The sequence below is a fragment of the Prinia subflava genome, chromosome 3 (genome assembly GCF_021018805.1).
Source record: "Prinia subflava isolate CZ2003 ecotype Zambia chromosome 3, Cam_Psub_1.2, whole genome shotgun sequence".
NCBI lineage: Eukaryota > Metazoa > Chordata > Aves > Passeriformes > Cisticolidae > Prinia > Prinia subflava.
The window spans coordinates 40,961,961-40,979,342 of NC_086249.1; the positions used below are offsets into that span (position 1 = coordinate 40,961,961).

General features: G+C 37.1%; 1 protein-coding gene across 3 annotated transcripts in view; it reads right to left on the reverse strand.

The window, feature by feature from the left end:
• Positions 1-230: 230 nt before the first annotated feature.
• DCLK1 (doublecortin like kinase 1) overlaps positions 231-17,382 on the reverse strand; it is a 232,596-nt gene continuing 215,444 nt past the window's right edge. For 2 of the 3 annotated variants that reach the window (XM_063394799.1, XM_063394801.1), the window contains one exon: positions 231-5,279. In XM_063394799.1, coding sequence (XP_063250869.1) covers positions 5,115-5,279 — 165 coding nt within the window. In that variant the 3' untranslated portion in view covers positions 231-5,114. Of the gene's footprint in view, positions 5,280-13,893; positions 13,968-17,382 lie in introns of all 3 variants that reach the window. The other variant, XM_063394800.1, reaches the window with a different exon arrangement.

Here is a 17,382-nt window from a genome sequence, read left to right on the forward strand (position 1 = left end):
TAATGGAAATACTAACACAGCCTTAACCATGGCAGCACTAGCAAGCACTGCAATAATATGAGGAAAGCTCTCCCTGCCCACAATCTAAACTAAATAAAAAAAGATGCCATTTTCCAGCATATACCCCAGGCTAGTAAATAACAATGATTTAATGTACTTGCCCTGTGGTAATATAGTACCACTGCAAACCTCTGAGCCAATTTTTCTTTCCTTTTCTTTATTTTTTCTTTTCAAACACATATGCCCCATAGGGAAAGGATTGCAATTTAGCTCTTATTTGTGGATATATCGCTTTCATTTCAACAATTCTTGAAAGCCTTCCTGCTGTCACATGCTACTGTATGTGAGCACCCAACTGAATAAAGACCCACCAGGCTTTTTCAGGAGTTTATTCACAGGTTTGGCTTTGCTTATTGTAGTATGCACCACATTTAAATTAGATGAGGGCTACTGTAAAGCAATAACATTGTCAATGACTGGAATCTCACTTTCCCCTCTAACAGTCTGAAGCAAATTAATGTATTGGTTGTTCATTAACAAGTAAACAGTTTCTGCTACAATGTCAAGGAAAAAAGAATGTGTTCATTAATATGAACAATCTTCATCTACAAAGATGATTTACACAATGCATGTAATGAGATAGCTTTCCCCTAACTAGTACACTACCAAACTGAAAAGCTGATTCTTAGGACTTTCTTGAAATACAATATTGTTTTTTTACCAATAAGAAGGACAGTCTCAGTCACCTATGTCACCATTGTAAGCTCTAGAGTAAGTACTTAAAAAAAGACAGATTTCTGGAATCACTTGTGGAATTAATAAAATTGGTAACTACAGACTTACACTGCATCAATGATACATATTATTCCTGTGATAACTTGAGCTAAAAATAAGATTAATTTGGTTATAGAAATTCCTTAAACAACAACACTTAAATTATTTCAAACTTGAAGATTTTCAAGAATTTTCTGAAAAAATCAGCAAACACTGGCTAAAAAAGCAAAGCAGTTTGGATACACCAATGTAATCAGCATGCCTAGTGCTTTTCTGTTAACCCTCTGAGTAGAACCATAGTATTCTGGATTTTTTGTACATTAATGCTATAAAAATTTTATCTTACAGAAATACTAATTTATATGTCATGACTTTTAACAAATCATGTTTTAAATATATTTGGGCTAGGCACCTCATCTCATGGGTGATTAATCCATCCTAGAATTTTAATTATCCATTAGAGAAGCCAGTCTCCAGCACCTACACAGGAAGCTTAGATTATTGCCCTATATTAGATGCTTAACTCTAAGACAGCTACATCTAGATGAGACAATTCCCAGCTCATCACCTTTTAGCTAATCCTGTGCCATCCAGTACTACATTTTCACATCAAAGTTTGCTTACTGCATGTAAGCTCACTGGAATATCGCACTTAGGTTAGAGGCCGTGTTATCCCCGCTTATATTTAATTGAGAGGAATTAAGCTGGAAGTGACCCTGTTCTACTTTCCTGTTAATACTAAGATCAGGCTGTCAGGCATCTCCAGAGACCAAACATTAAATGACCTGAGTCACCCTTCAGAAGTGCCCGTCTCCATCTCCTTGGTGATGGATGGTGCCTACCACAACTGCCATCCATCTCTGCTAACTAAAACAATTGTTGTCACATTTAGCAGCAATACCAGCCAATGATTCAAAAGAGAAATGAAGAAAGAAGTCATAAGGACTGGTCTGTATTACAGTAAAATGACCACGGCGTGCTATGTGCTTCCCCAGATTATTACATTAGAAATCGTCTATTATACTTGATTCTTTTTTTCATTGGTGTTTCAAATATTTATAGGGGCCCATATTCTGTCTTATCCCCAAGAATTCAGAGGTTAGATTAAAAACATGGCAGTCACTGCCAAACAAGCCTAAATAATTTTAACTTCCATGAAACCATAAATATATATATATATATGGATATATTAAAATATATCTCTATGGATATATGGATATATGTTAAATCATCATTGGAAACTCTTTTGAAACAGTTTCAATATTCAGATACCTCTCCTTGAAACCTAAAATAGGATATCAGCAATTTGAAACCCAGTCTCTCACAAACCTAAAAATAACTTAAAGAAATATTTTTATAGTTATGTTCATAAAATATGAACCTAAGATCAGAAACATAAGATGTTGGGGATGAGTAGAATTTTCAGGATCTAGGATTATTTTTACATACATTTTAAGTAATACAAGATGGTCTAGGATGAAGGAGCCAAACATCTTATTTTAATGATAACCCTGTATTCCAAAGCAAAGGTGATAGGAAAATCCCAGATGGGTGTTTAAATATTTCTCATGCATAAGGTGAAACTTTTTTTTTTCTCATGACTTCCCTCTCTAATTAAGAAGAATGAACATTGGCTTTTGCTTTAAGACTGCCAAATTTTCACAATAGTCAAGGAGCATGTGGTATTGATGGACACTTTTTTACTACCACATGTATGCCTTGCATTTACATGGCTGAGCTGTATCTCTTCTAAAGGGAAGGATGTGATAAAATGTGGGAAGATCAGTGCTGGTCAAACTTGTGCCAGATTCTGACCTACTGTAAATTTGGGAGGTAGTGGCAAGGAAGGCTTTATCTTGACTGAAGTTTTCACCCTATCGAAAATCATCCTTGTCCCATCCAAAAGTTATGAATGCACAACCATTAAGATGGCAGTGGTTGTTCCCAATCTACTGAGCATCTTCACAATGAGTCAAGGGTTGGATGGTTATAGTCAAGGATTTGACACACAGATACAACCCTTTCCTAAAACCTAAAATCCGAGAACTTTTGCATGGCAGTTCCTTTGTCCCTTCACCTCCAGCCCCAGTGGAGTTCCCTTATTTGCTTAACTTGCTTTAAAATGTTGTTACTCAGGTTCCAGACAGAGTAACAGAGGCCATACACAGGCCTTCTGGCCACAGACATGCATTCAGGGATCAGACTCCTGATGGCTTAAATGACTTTCTAGTAAACTCATAATCTGAAGTTGGTGTCTGATGTAAGCTTCCCACAGCAGTTCCTTCTACAGTCAATGGAGTGAGCCCAATAGGTTAATCAAAACACGAGTCCTGCCTAAAATGTGTGCGTGTATCAGGTGAGATGAATCAAACCTGGAATGCTCATCTCTCTGTATAACCCAGGAAGTATGGAGAACTAGTTTCTACTAAATATCTCACTTCTAGATTATCAATATTGGATGGATTAAAAAAAACACTATATGAAATACTTATACCACTTGTGTGAAGATCCACAAGATTAAATTCTTGTGTTTAAAGTCTTCAGAGCTTTCAATATATAAATTTTCATGTCTGAGGCAATGAAAGATGCACTTCGTAGGATGGAGAAACAGAATTCCAATGTTTCTTGGAATGTTTACAGTTCAACTGATACTTCCACCTAGAAGTGCAAAAGAGCTTTACACTAGCCCCCATCGGCTGCAGGTACACACTGTCTGTCACAACTGCTCATATGGACAGTTCCATGAGAAAAACACCACTCAGAAGGGGAACGATACTGTGGGCAACTTGCCCTGTTCCTGAAAAATTTATTTATACTTTCTGGAAAGCTGAGAAAATCTGCATGTCATTTTGGGTAGTATATTGATACTTCTGGCTGAATAATAGGAAAGAAAAAGGAAGGAAGAGATAAAGGGCAAGGTTGGGGAAGGGAGAGAGAGAGAGAGAGAGAGAGAGAGAGAGAGAGAGAAGGGGGCAGGGAGAGAGAGAAGAAACCACATGTGACTTAAAAAACAATGTGAGAAAACGTTAACTTTAGAGAAGAAACCTTCTATTTTATATGAGCAATAAGAGAAACTATAAATTTCACAATGTTTTTTTATTTTAGAACATGGTTTTGAAAGTTGCTTTTTTCATTCAAGTGAAATTCTGAGCCATTTTTTTTTTCAAATTATCACATCTGAAGCAAAAGTCTACACACTGTAATATTTCTGTGGAAGCCAACTTTATGATAATGGTCAAATAAAAAGCTATAATGTTGTCTTTAGGTTTTAACAAACCAGTAATATATATATATATACTCTGTGTAAATGCCCATTTTATTAAATATTACAAATAATACTGGTGAATCATTTTTAGTTTCTCCATTCTAAAGACAAAACTTCTGCTAATTCAATTTAGGCTTTACATATATATTAAATGACCTGTATTTTCCCCGATTTAGAAGTACTCTAGCTATTTAAAGGGTAATGCTCATCAGTGTTAACCTTTTTAAATGGCTCTGCCGGAATAACCAGGTCATGCCGAGAGGATGCCTGTACATTCCTGAATGTGATGCAAAGGAACCAGGAACTTCTCAACTAGATCATTACATACTATTACATGACAGAACATGTCCTCAAGCAATTTCCCAAAACTCAACATTATCATTAGCAGCAAACTACATGGAAACAATCTTTTCTGGCCATCATCATGTCATCTTCTGTAAACCATGAGAATGCCCTAAACTGAATTTCCCACTTAGCCCTGCATCATATCCTCCAATAACAGTCACTCCGTGTCGAAGTACGATGCAGGTTTGGAATGAGCTGCTGCAGAAGATACCATTTGTTTTAATTTTATTTTCATTTTTAAGCCTATATTTATAATTCCTAAGCAATAGTACATTTGATATATTTTTTGGCCAGAAACAGGCAAGGAACTTCAGGATACTATAAAAGATATGTGCGTATAAAAGCAAAAAAGCCAGAATAAAACCCTAATATGGGTTGTCAAGATTTAAGGTGATCATTTACTCAGAGGGTTAACATGTGCTAAAATTACATACTGCAGTTCCTAGCTCCACTGATGAAAACATTCACTGCTTCTATCTTTAAATAAAAAAAGCAAAATAGCCTTAACCCTTTGAGGATCTTATTAGCAGCAAGTTGCAATCTAAACAGAGAACAAGTATTTCAACCAATTAGGAAATTATTCTTACAAAGATTCTGTGAGCACCCTTTTGTGTTCTACCATCCTAGCGTTTACTGCTGGATAGATCAGCTGTATTCACTCCACACAGGCCTGAAGCAGTTTCAGGGTCTCAAAGGGTTAAAGCCAAGACTTTTGAGAAAAAGTGTTTTATTAAAAGGGTGAGTTAGGTGAGCGAACAGTCTCGGATGAACTTGGTGAATAGTCTTCCGATTCGGAGTTGAGTTCAGGTGGAGCTTGCTGAGCCTTGTAACGTCCCCTCACATCCTGGTTGCGTCTTCGTCGGAAAACCTGCCTCTCCTTATCAAGAGCGGTGGTCTGGCAGGGGCATAAAATAAGAATAAATGAAATTAGGCTGTGTGTGAAATGCAAAGATAATCAGAACCATGAGGTTTTATGTGGCCTGCAAATACCAGGGATAATAAATGTTCAGACCAAATTAAGCCTGCTCTGTCTCAGTCAGGTCTGAAAGGTTGAGCCCACAACACAGCTAAATGCTTGAAAAAGTGCATTTCCCAAACCTTAAGAGGTAGCGTGACATCATCAAGCAGATACAGTCCCATATATATGGATGCCATATGTTCTACTTCTGGATGTTATTAATTTCATCCTTTAACAGGATCAAATTTCAAGCCAAATACCAAGTGACCTTCCCCCCACCCTTCTCAAAGTATAAATCTGTTTCTACAGGCAAGGCAGAGATGTACACTTGTCTTTAATTTGACCTAATGAAGGCTGATACACACTCACCCGTGTTCAAGTCAGTGCAATCAGCTAACAAAGATGGATTGTGATGAAGTTGTCAGACAAGAGAGAAAAACAAACACCGAAGGGAGCTAGCCCAGCTCCCTGACACATCATGCCGCTCAATGGATGTTCTTAGGGAGAACGCTGAAGAGCTCTGATGGAAAGACCTGTTCAACCTGACCACACTGTCTCTTCCTGTTAACCAAGGTCTACTGAATTCAATACTCCACTAGTTTTATCCACGTCTAGCTAAGATAGCCAGGAATGGGGAAGAGCAATATTTACTGGATGGGCATTGTTTTTTGATTATTCTGCCATTACTGAGAACGCAGTTCTTAATAAGATGGCTGTAACTTCTAGCCACGTTCTTTCTTCTGCTTTTATGGCACACTTACGAGGTGAAACTTCAACCCTAGTAAGGGTAGCCTAGTTTGACTATCAGTTTCAAGCACAGGACTGGGTTTTGCTTTCTTCTTGATTATGGGATCTTAGACTGCAGTCCCTGAAATCACTGTAAAATTATAATTTCAACAGGATGGCCTTGATTCAGCAAGAGCACTTTGACACATGGTTAGCCGCTTCTGAAGCAGGGCTGCCTCCTTAAATCCCAAGCCATGGCTGCTTTGGAAAAAGCTAAATGGGAAAAGGCAGGTAACCAGTAAGACAACATACAAAATGCAATCAAGTATCTGATCATGGCACTGGAAGCAAACATAACTTTGAGAAGTGAATAGGTTTCACTCGTAAGGCTTGTAAAACTTGTCCCTATAATGAAAAGGTCTGTTTAAAGGAATGCAGCCAAAAGGTTATTCTGCTTCAAAGGATTTATTGTGTTCTCTTAAGATATGCATGACTGATTTCTCTAGAAAATTTACCAGTTACAGTGTGAGCCTCATAGGAGAGCAGAGATGTATTTATAGCCAACATAGTTTTGAGACTAAAATGAAAATGAAATCCATCATACTGGTGCAGGATAGCATTATAGCAATCCATGCTTTCAAATAATGCAACCAGCATTCAATAATGATGTAAAAGAGACAGAAGGATGGATCAGAGTACAGAACTACTACAGCAAATGGATTTAGTTAGGCTATATTGCTGAACTATTATTTTTGTGTCTAGAACCTATATAGCACTACTTTAAAAGGGTAAATGATCCACTTTGATAAGTACATCCCTATGTTTTAAATAATAATTGCTACAAAATCCAACACTTTACATCTGCCAAAAATTTTTTGTTTACTGCTATCTTTTGGTTAAGAGCTCTAATTAGTATTTTCAATGCCTTCTACGTTTCTTAACCTTGAACCAATTCAGGTTTTGATTATTTTTAATGTGAAACAGAAGAATACCTAGATCTTTTACACACAGTGAATATACTGCTTACAGTATGTAATTTTGTGTGAAAATTGAAAAGAATGGCATATATTACTCCTCTATAAAATACAGATTTCCATTTAAAGGATATTTTTTATGCTTACAGGAAATAAGCATTTATTTAAAGTTTAAACCACATCACATCATCTTGTGGTAATAGATACTCTCTCCAGAGAAATTTAAACATTTCTTGTTAAATAAATAAAAATACTTGTATTAAATTCAGAATTTATTTTTAAAACCTACTACATGAGAATGGCAAATGTATACGTAAAATCTGAAGGTATTTAAATTTAGATAACTTATACATAAGGGAATGTATCAGAAAATTGTTTTTTTAGGATATTGTTTCTTATAAAGGAAAAAGATAACTGGGTACCAGGACATCTTTTCAAAGATGTCTTCAAAAATAAACCCCAAGATATTATCTTACTATGATTGTTGGAAAAGCTTTAGAGACTGTTCTTTAAATCTATTTGTTTAAATATACATAAAAGCACTCCTTCCCTTAATAATAAAAGATATTAAGCAAAAACCCCCTGAGGGTCTCACCTAATCTAGCACCTTATGCTGCTGTAGTTTGTAGGGCCAAATATTTCTGGCTTCTTAAGACTTCAGGAACTTCATGAGATATTTTGTGACTGTTTTTCTTTACATTTTTGTCCAGTGTTTTCCCTGGACTTGATCTAATCAGTGTTAGTAAAGACATATTTCTAGAGAACAGGCCATTATTATGGTTACTCTCCCGGGCTGAGAGACATCCAGAGCCTTTCTCACCCAAAGAGCTTATTGAATAAACAGTTAAAAAGTCACAGAGAGTCAAAGAGGTCAGTATCTACCCAGTGAAAGCAAAAATACACAGGTCTTATTCTAATGCTTAGTGTTTACCATGTCAGAACTACAAAACGGGGCACTTCTGGCCACAAACAGAGTGCTCAGGCCCTACAGAACTTGCAAGAACAGGGTTATTTTGCCCAATGTTCCAATGACATTTGACTCTTCCAGCGTGTAATACACTGCTGATGGTATTGTGCCTCTGCATTCTGCAAAAATGCCATTTTTCATTTAATGATGTTGCAGTTACTTTTCACCTCTAAAGAATTTCTAAATAAGATGGATCCATCCTTTGGAACACAGAGAAGATGGTAAGATAGATACATATGAGTACTGACTGCGTGTGTTTTGTAAGTGTGATTTTCACCTACTGTACTTTCTTGTGCACATGGACCTATTCCAAAAATCAGGTTTTTCACTATTATTGATGTTTTTGTAACAAAGGCCTCTTTTACGCATTGCCTTGGTTTAATGGATGCATTTTTTCACCTGCTGTTCATCTGGGTGGTTCGCCGGTGCATGAACCAGTCCATTATGGATTTCCAGAGCATTTCTGCTTCAAGCTACTCTTTCAATAAATAATAGGAGGCTCTGAAGTGCACTTATGCTTCACAGGGCTGCAAATCCCAGATTTTCATTAACACATTTTGACATTTTACTCTTCCTGGCTCTAGGTTACAGACTGAGAACTTTAAGCACTATATGAGAGTAATGGCAACTAAAATGTAAAGACAGCATTCTTACTTAAGATATGCAGCTGCCCTCCTGCAGTCCATAAGAGAAAATGTAGAGCTTCTTATCTGAGAGAAGATAAGTGGATTGCCTCTAATAATTTGGTAGTGATGGGTTTGAAGTACTTCATTAAGCACTAATGTATTTTGCATCAACATTTAGTAATCCTGACATCCAGTGCCAAATGGTTACCAAACCATTTTTGGAAATGCATTTAATTTGTAGTAACAGAGGATTATTTAAAAATTTGTTTTTAAAACAACAGTTGTTTCTGTCACTGACATATTAAGGTGCAGTTAGCATCTTTCCAGGATTTTTCCTTAAAGAGTGTCTTCATCCTGATTTCTACCACTTGAAGTTATAGGATTCCTGAGCCATGTGATTTTATTTTTTATCTTGGAAAACGCTGCACTGTGTATTTAGGAACAGATTTTCAAAAACTACAACTGCTTTGATATCTGTGGTGGATTTGTAATGGGAAGAGCCTTATTTTAGCTGTGGGATGATATTTTCTGTCAGGCCAGTAATTACTGGATTAAAGAAACTGAATTCTATGAAAGTGAGCAGTGACTGTTATTCTTTTCACTTGTCTTAATTTACTGCTGGCCACCAAATATATATATATATATTAGTTTCATTAATAAAAGAACATTAATGTGAATTTTGCCTCTTAGTCCATACCAGCCAGGAGACTAAACTGGGGATGCAGCTGTTCACACATTAATCTAAGAAACCCTTCCCTCCACTTGCTTTTATTCTGCAGGGGCATACTTGCACTTTGTTAGCAATTTTCATGAAGCTTTGTTTAGCATGTGGAATTAGATAATTATACGTATTGAAACACTGGTATTTTTCTTCCAGTACATTCTTTTATATCCACAGTTTTATACACACATTTAAATGCTCACACCTAGATAAGTTTATCATATTTCCTTAAACTTCCAGCTAGTGGCCTTACACATTGACAAGTTTCCTTGCTGTAAAAATGACCATTAAACATTGCTTGTAGCACAAGCCAGGCAGCCCTTCAGTCTCATCTTTTTTTAAAATTTATTTTCCATGGGTTTCTCAGGTTTTATATATATATATATTTATATATACACTATATATATTTATATATATATTTTTTTTTACGAAAGTGTGATTGATTCATGAATCAAGACACTTTTTTGAGAGTACTTCAAACTTAGCAATGCACGTCAGTCCAGGAGCGAGACACTCATGGTATTTTTAGTCCCTCAGGCACAAGGTATAACCAAGTCGAGTTACACAGTGATTTGGAGACGTGCAAATGACCACATCGAGGGGACAAATAATCGAGTGGATTTGAACCCAGACCTCCAAATACAAAAGCCCGATGCTTTAGCACACCATGTAACTCTGGCATGAAATTTAGCTAAAATGAAAGTAAAAAAGAAAGAAAACCAAATCAATTTGATATATGCTTTGTACTGTACTGGTGAGTGAACACAAAGACAAGTATTCTATACACATAACTGTTGAATTCATATTGCTGTATTTGAATTTGTGTTTACTCTTTGACATCCCCCTTTTTGGAGACACGATTCCTCAGCTGGTTTCAATTACACGTGGAAGAGAGTTAGTGCCAAGTTGTTTGCATGAGTGAATTTTATTTATAGTTTGTAAATCAGTTGTGGGTTTTTCACTCAAAGATTGGGAGAAGAGATTTTAAATTATTTTAGGTATCTGCCTGTATTTACCAATATTCACTTTACAGAGGGTTTTATGTTATTAAAAATGGCACTTTACAGATAGCAAGCCTGATTCCCAGCTTCCTTGTCCCATCATCAAGATGTCTGGCTGTAACTTTTGACTTGAAAGTGTGTTGTATCCACTTGGGACAGGTGTAAGTAACTCAACAGATGCAAAGTAATATGAACTAGGAACCAAACACAGAGGATGTAATCATGGGTTTTCAAATTACCTATTTAGATAGATTTTTAACTGTGACAGTAATAAATCTAGTATTTATTAATTTAATATTGACTAGACTGATAATTTTGTTAAGCATCCAATGTAACTCATCTCCTTTCTATTGTCATTATATAGATAGATCATTAATGACTTTTCCGTACACTCCTGGATTTTATTTTGCCCATTTTGCTTTTCTAGAGTGTCTTGGAAATATAGAAAATAACACACCATAATATTCTATACTAATATATGTGTGTATATGTATACATACTACTACATATACTGACGTTTTCTACTAATATTCTGTTGGATGCAACCACTCTGGTGCTCCTTTGATTTTCTGAATCAGTCCAATCTTCAGGGTTTAAACTGGGACTGCCAAGACTTGTCCCCTACTGATGCTGCTTTGGCCTTTACTGCACCTTTGATTGCAGAGCTGATGTTCCAACAACATTTGGTGGATTGGTTTTAAAACATGTATTAGTCTGGGGTCCAAATGATTTTACTGATTTTGTCCCTGTGTTTTCCCTGATCCTCATATTCAAGGAACTGTGAAAGATTTTTCAGGCATTATAGCTCATGCCAGCTACAACAACTCCTGCTGTATCTTAAAAAAACATGTCACTTCTGCATGTATTATCCCACTGAAATGGAATTAAAGAGGATGCAGAAGACACTCAGAAAAAACAGGACTTTGAAAGTCTTTGAAAACACAAGTCTTTTAGGCAGAGAAAGGACAAAGTTTTTTGGTTGTTGAAGGAGGAAATAGTGCAATTTTAAAAGTATTTTAGAAGACTTTTAGTAACTACAGATAAAAATGAAGAGGAGTGCAGAAGAAACGAGTAGTTAAACACTAACAGAGGGAGTATTTTCCTTGAGACATGGTTTCATTTTTTGCTGTACTTGTGAATTCAGATTAATTTTCATGTGCCTGTGATAAATTATTTGTTTTATAGGCATGAATTGATGAACCTTTTCATATGCTTTGCATCTGCACTACTAAAAACTAAACATTTACTGTATCAAAATGGTTTTACTTAGACTCAAACGTGGTTCATCGCAACAGCTGCATGTTTCTGGGAGATGAGAGAGGTCCAAACACACGGCATTGCCTGGTCCACTGCACCCCCTCACAGAGGATTTCCTAATTAAGCGTCCACGCCAAGGAGCCCTGATCTCCCAATTCGCCTTTCCACACTAGGTGCACAGTTTAGAAAACCCTAATTATAAACATTGTTGTTACTGCCCCCAGCTGGAAAACAGAGCAGTTTATGTGTGAATAAGAGAGATTATCGCCCATCTGCTCCAGCCCATTATTCAGGGATGTGTCATTTTGTATGCTGATGGCAGCCATTACTAGTGCTTTAGTCAAATGACCTTTTTTTTTTTTTTAGCTTTATTTATTTACCAAGTTGCAGACCTAGAGCCTTCCCCCCTACCTCTTCAAAATGCATATGGTTTGTTTCAAAACCTGGGCTATGCAGTTAAACTGAGTCAAGGCCAGTTTTAGGAGATGTTCACTTTTCTCACAGTTTCTGATGACCTGTTTCCCCTGAAGCAGGAGTTTTAAAATATGCTAATATTGTGTGTAGAAAATGGAAACACTTTCTTTGCCTGTTTTTTTTTTTTTTCCCTTTTTAATGTAAAATAAAAAAATGTAAATTGGAGAAAGAGTGTAAATTAACCATGGATAGCAAGCTCCAGGAAGATAAATAAAGCTCATGTGATCTTGCTCACCATTTTACAGAGCAGGCATTAAATTTGCAACCCTCCGTCAAAGTTCTGCTTGACAGAAAATGCCATCGTTCCTTCTTGAGCAGAAGATTCCTCTAATACTATCAAACCCACAGTCATCTAAAGCTGGGAACTCAGGTCCCAGTCCCCCTTCTCCAAAACCGAGGAGCATGAAGACAGATCAGCGGGTTTTGCTCTGCCCTTGCAGGTCAGTGGGTTTGTAGCCACCACCACAAGTGGATAGGGTGGAATTAGATGAACTACAGCTACTGCTGCACACTCCAGCACTTGGACTGAGAGTCTTTCTCAAATTTTGCTAGCCAGCGTTCAACTCATGAATTGGATTGACTCTTCTACTTTTTGCCTGAAAAATAGGTTTATTTTTGGGTTTGTTTTGGTTTTTTTTCCCCAGAACATCCATATCAGAAACTACTTAGTTGTCAGTGTGCACTCAGGGAACCGTTAGGTTTTATGGAAAGCGTGCTGTAGCCCGATCCATGCACTTGGTGGAATGATCCAGGGTGGGAGTTTTACATTACTGGAAACACTCACAGTGCTCATCTCTGCTGTTTTGCTAAGGTGGTTACTTTGCTGAGATTTTACACACCCCTCACAGACAAGTTTTCAAAGGCAGTGTTAGAAAACACAGATCTCACAGTAAACTTATAAAAATTCTCCAACTATCAAAATGTAGGTCTTGTGAGTAATAAGGAAAAAGACAGCAAGTAACCACTTGATGGAAATTTCAGAGCTCTGGATTTATTGAGGAGGTGTGTGGGCCTCTCGTGGGCTATCAGACCTGGAACCCTCCTTGCCCCCGCTCCAGTAAAAGCCCCTCCCACCCAGAGCCCCACTTTATCACACAGGTTAAGCCAGCTAACGACAACCCTGGCACAGTTACACAATGAAGAAAAATATATTCAAGAGACTCATGCAATATTTAAAATAAAAAATCAAATCAAAATAAATAGGTATCAGAGGGGTTTTAAAAAGAAAAGAGAAGGAATGCATTGTTAGAAACACAAGCTTACCGGCACATACAATGCATTGTATTTCAGTGAACTTGGGAGAGTTTCTATGCCCGCGTTATGCAAATGCATTGTCCAGTCTGAGGTAAGGATTGTGTTTAGTGGGTTTAAAATGACAGTATATAGCTCCACATCTTGCATGGAAAAAGAGGAAAATATATGCTGAGAGCCTGTTGCTGCTCCGTGTGTTTTGAAACAGGAGCACAGGGGAAGCAGATGCCTTAACAAGCAGAAGGGAGGGGGAGGGTGCGTTCTTCAGCATATCTGTAGATTTTCTATATACACTGTCCTTTTAACTACAGGGGAGATTGATACTGAGCATGTGCGATGAAGGGAAAGCTGGCAATGTGGGTGTGAGGGATGGGTGAAGAAAGGGAATGAGGGGGTGTGGCATCTCAATCAAGATTAAAACGAAACTGATAAAGCAGCATATGGACCGGATAACAAATCAAAAAGCATGTTTATCCACTGAAGGAACTGGTTAATGGAGACTGCCAGCACGTTGCCATGGAAACACTGACTGTTGGCGCTGCACCATCTCATACCTTATCCAATACATTCCTGGTTGTTGGTAGTAGTCCAAAGACCCTGATCTCTTGATGGTAAACCCGTGGTCCAGCTGAGCAGAGAGAAATGGGGCAACTCAGTGGATCGATATTAGGCTAGAGAATTCAGACTCCAGAGCAAGCTGTTCCTTATTTAGTGCATATTTACTGTTTTCACTTTCACTCTTATCTAACATCCTAAAGCTACGTACCGCGTAGAGAAAAAAGGAAAAAAAGGTAAAGAAATAAAAGGTAAAGATACTAATTCTAACTTTGGTCTTGCCAAATTAGAAGCCAATTCATTCAAACTAAAATGGAGTTTGAGAATAGGTTAGTTAATGCATAATGCATTCACTTAAAAGTCTGAAATATCTCATTACCTCCAAAGACAGTAGTGCCCTTTTAAGTTGCACATACCAGTAACAGAATCTTATCTTTTGCAATTAAACTGAGAAGTTTGATAATAATAATTAAAAAAATTAAATGCAGTGCAACCATCACAAGGAGCAGGCTAGACAGACTACACAAGGCTTAAATTAGACTGCTTCATAATCATGGAATGTGTAAAGATGAAAAGAATCAGGTTTTGATACCCCATCAATCATGGTAATTCATCTCTAAAAATGCGTTAACCTTGGAGAGTAGGACTACTCAGAGCCATGAATAACATTGTTTATCATTTCAGCTTACACCTCATGCTCAAAAAGATAAAAGTACAAAACTATTTGGTTTAAAATTGCACCAATTAAAGTCAAAATGGAAATGAACTCAACATTGTGTCCAGGAAATTGTGCTGGTGATATTAAGGAATACAGATCTTTCAAGTTTAGTTTATCATTAGCAAAATCATGTGCATAGAAACAAAGAAAATGTGTTCTTTTCCCTAACCCTTCTGTGCTGCACTAACAGACGGTGGAAACATGATTTAGCTGAATTACATAAAATTTTGGGGGAAAAACTTGACGGAGACACTGACTGCTCTACAACTGTTCAGTGATTTTCAGATTTTTGCTCTATGAAGGGAAAAGGCCATTCTGTCCTTCACTAAGAGTGTGGAATATATTTCCAGTACTGATAGTTTCTAATTCTAAATTCAGAAAAGCAGTTCAACATATTTCCAGGTACCAACCACTTCAAGGGGAGTTAGGAACTAACTGCAAATTTAACTTTTTCTAGATGACTCTCCTGAAAGTGTAGAATTTAATAATTTATTCCATTTTGTTAAAAAAATGCCTCTTTCATCTTATTTAGAATTATTTAAAGGATGTTTCCTGTTTAAAACCATGGGAACCTTGTACCTAGAGTTAAATTTGTGTTGGCTTAACTATACTGGTCTGCTATTGCCATCTACTGGCTTCCTTGTATGCTGCACATAAAACACACAAAAGGGATATTTTCCTAAAATGCAGATCAAAAATTTTGCCCCAAAATTGAATAGCCAAAAATTAATTCAGAGAAAATGGGGAAAGATGATCCCTAACAAGAGGTGAAATAATTTTGGTGGTGTGGAAATCCTGCCATGAAAAACCCAACTGTGGACAACGACCCCAGGACAACACAGACAAAAGATGTGAAGGGATAGCCGAGACACAGGTTCAGCTTTAAGACTTTAAGCAAAACTTATAGGCTAGGCTTGGCTTCTCCTCCACACCACCCACAAAATCCTATGGCTAAAAATTCCACTTGGCATTGGTAATTTTATTTTAAAATTGGCAGAACACAGGGCAATGAGCCACATGCTGCCTGCCCATTGGCAGGGTCCCCAGCCCAGGACCCCATAAGCAGAAGAGAGCTCCACCAACTTTCTAAGCAGCTTTTCTCCTTTTCTGTTCTACTTGTTTACTCCGCATCTCCAGCTGGAGTTTACTCCCACTGCCAAGACAGAGACCTCATACAACCTTAACAGCAGATTAGCATTAGTATTTTTCTCTGTCTTAACAATGGCAAAAGTACAAGCACCAAAGTGATGACATACAGGCTAAGATTCAACACTTCAGACAAGGACATATATTAAACAATGCTCGGTTCATACAAGGAATTACAGCACACCTTTGGACTGCAGAAGCATTCCCAAAAAGTGATTTGCCCTCTTAGTTGCTCCAGCCACCGTCACTGAAACCCAGAGGGTACAGCCACAAGGGCGTTGTTTTGTGGCCAAACCAAAATAAATGGAATTGACACTCTTGAAGAACTGAATAATAAAATCTATCCCCAAATTTTAAAAAGCCTAGTTAATATAAGTCTGGTTTTATGTTTTTACTGCAGTACCTTTTACAAACACCATCACAGAACTAAAAAATACTGCTCCTATTGAAAACCTGTATGAGAAACATGATCCTGCAAATATTTTGGCACATGCTTAACAATAATGTGGCCATTGTGACACAGACTGAGGGGGACTAGCCCAAACTGTCTCCCACAGAGACTGGTAGTCAACGTCTGTGACATGAGTTTAAGAACAGGGCAAGTAAAGTGATATTTCTCCTACGTACTCTTTCATCAGCAAGCAGTGTTTTTTAGGAACTTGCTAATTCACTTGCTGTTTTAAAAGCTAGCTCTCCAATTAAAATTTTGCTGGCAAAGCTATGTTGGTTCAGGGGAATTTTTTCCCAACTGACATAGTTACTCTGGCAGAACTTTTAATGATGTATTATTGCATCAACAGAAAAGTCTCTTTGCTTGTATAGTTAATTTTGTTTGAGAAATCATTCTACTACATCAGCAAAGGAGCTGCTTTGCTAGGCATGCACATGTTCATTAGGGTAGTTTGTCCAAACTGATGAATCCTTTCAAATGTGGACAAACTGGAAGTCTGGACACATGCACGAGAACAAGGATGTCTCTGCCTTGGATAGACGGAGACAACTTTCACTGAGTTTACCACATCAGTAAAGCAGACATAAGTCTGAACCAAAGGAATCAATGCAATTTGGATATTGCTAAAGGAAGCAGTAGCCACAGAAGTTGTACGCAAAACACATGTGGCTTCCAACTTCCTTTCAGTCAAGCTGACCAAGAGCCACATCTTTAGGAACTTAATTTTCATATTATAGTTTTAATTGGTGCATACGGTAAATACTCCTTGAGATCTTTGAGGTGTGTTACTTTTTATCACCAGAGAAAACAGGCATATAATATCATACCATACCAATGTGAGGACAAACTAATAACTAAATACCACATATTAGAGAGCTCTGTACATAAACAGAGTTATAATACTCAAAATATATGATAATATTTATCTTTCATACTATTCAGTAAGCTATAGAAATATAAGCACATATTAACACATTTTCACAAACACAGACACAGATGTGCTATATGATATATAGAAGGCAACTCTATATATTATATACACAAGCACTCTCTCAAAAAGCATGTAAACATACAGGCAGTCACAAACCCCCAGTATTTTTAAAGCAAATATAGTTAGTGCATGTCTTTAGTGCCAAACAATATGTTACAGAATCTATACATACTTTGAAAGTT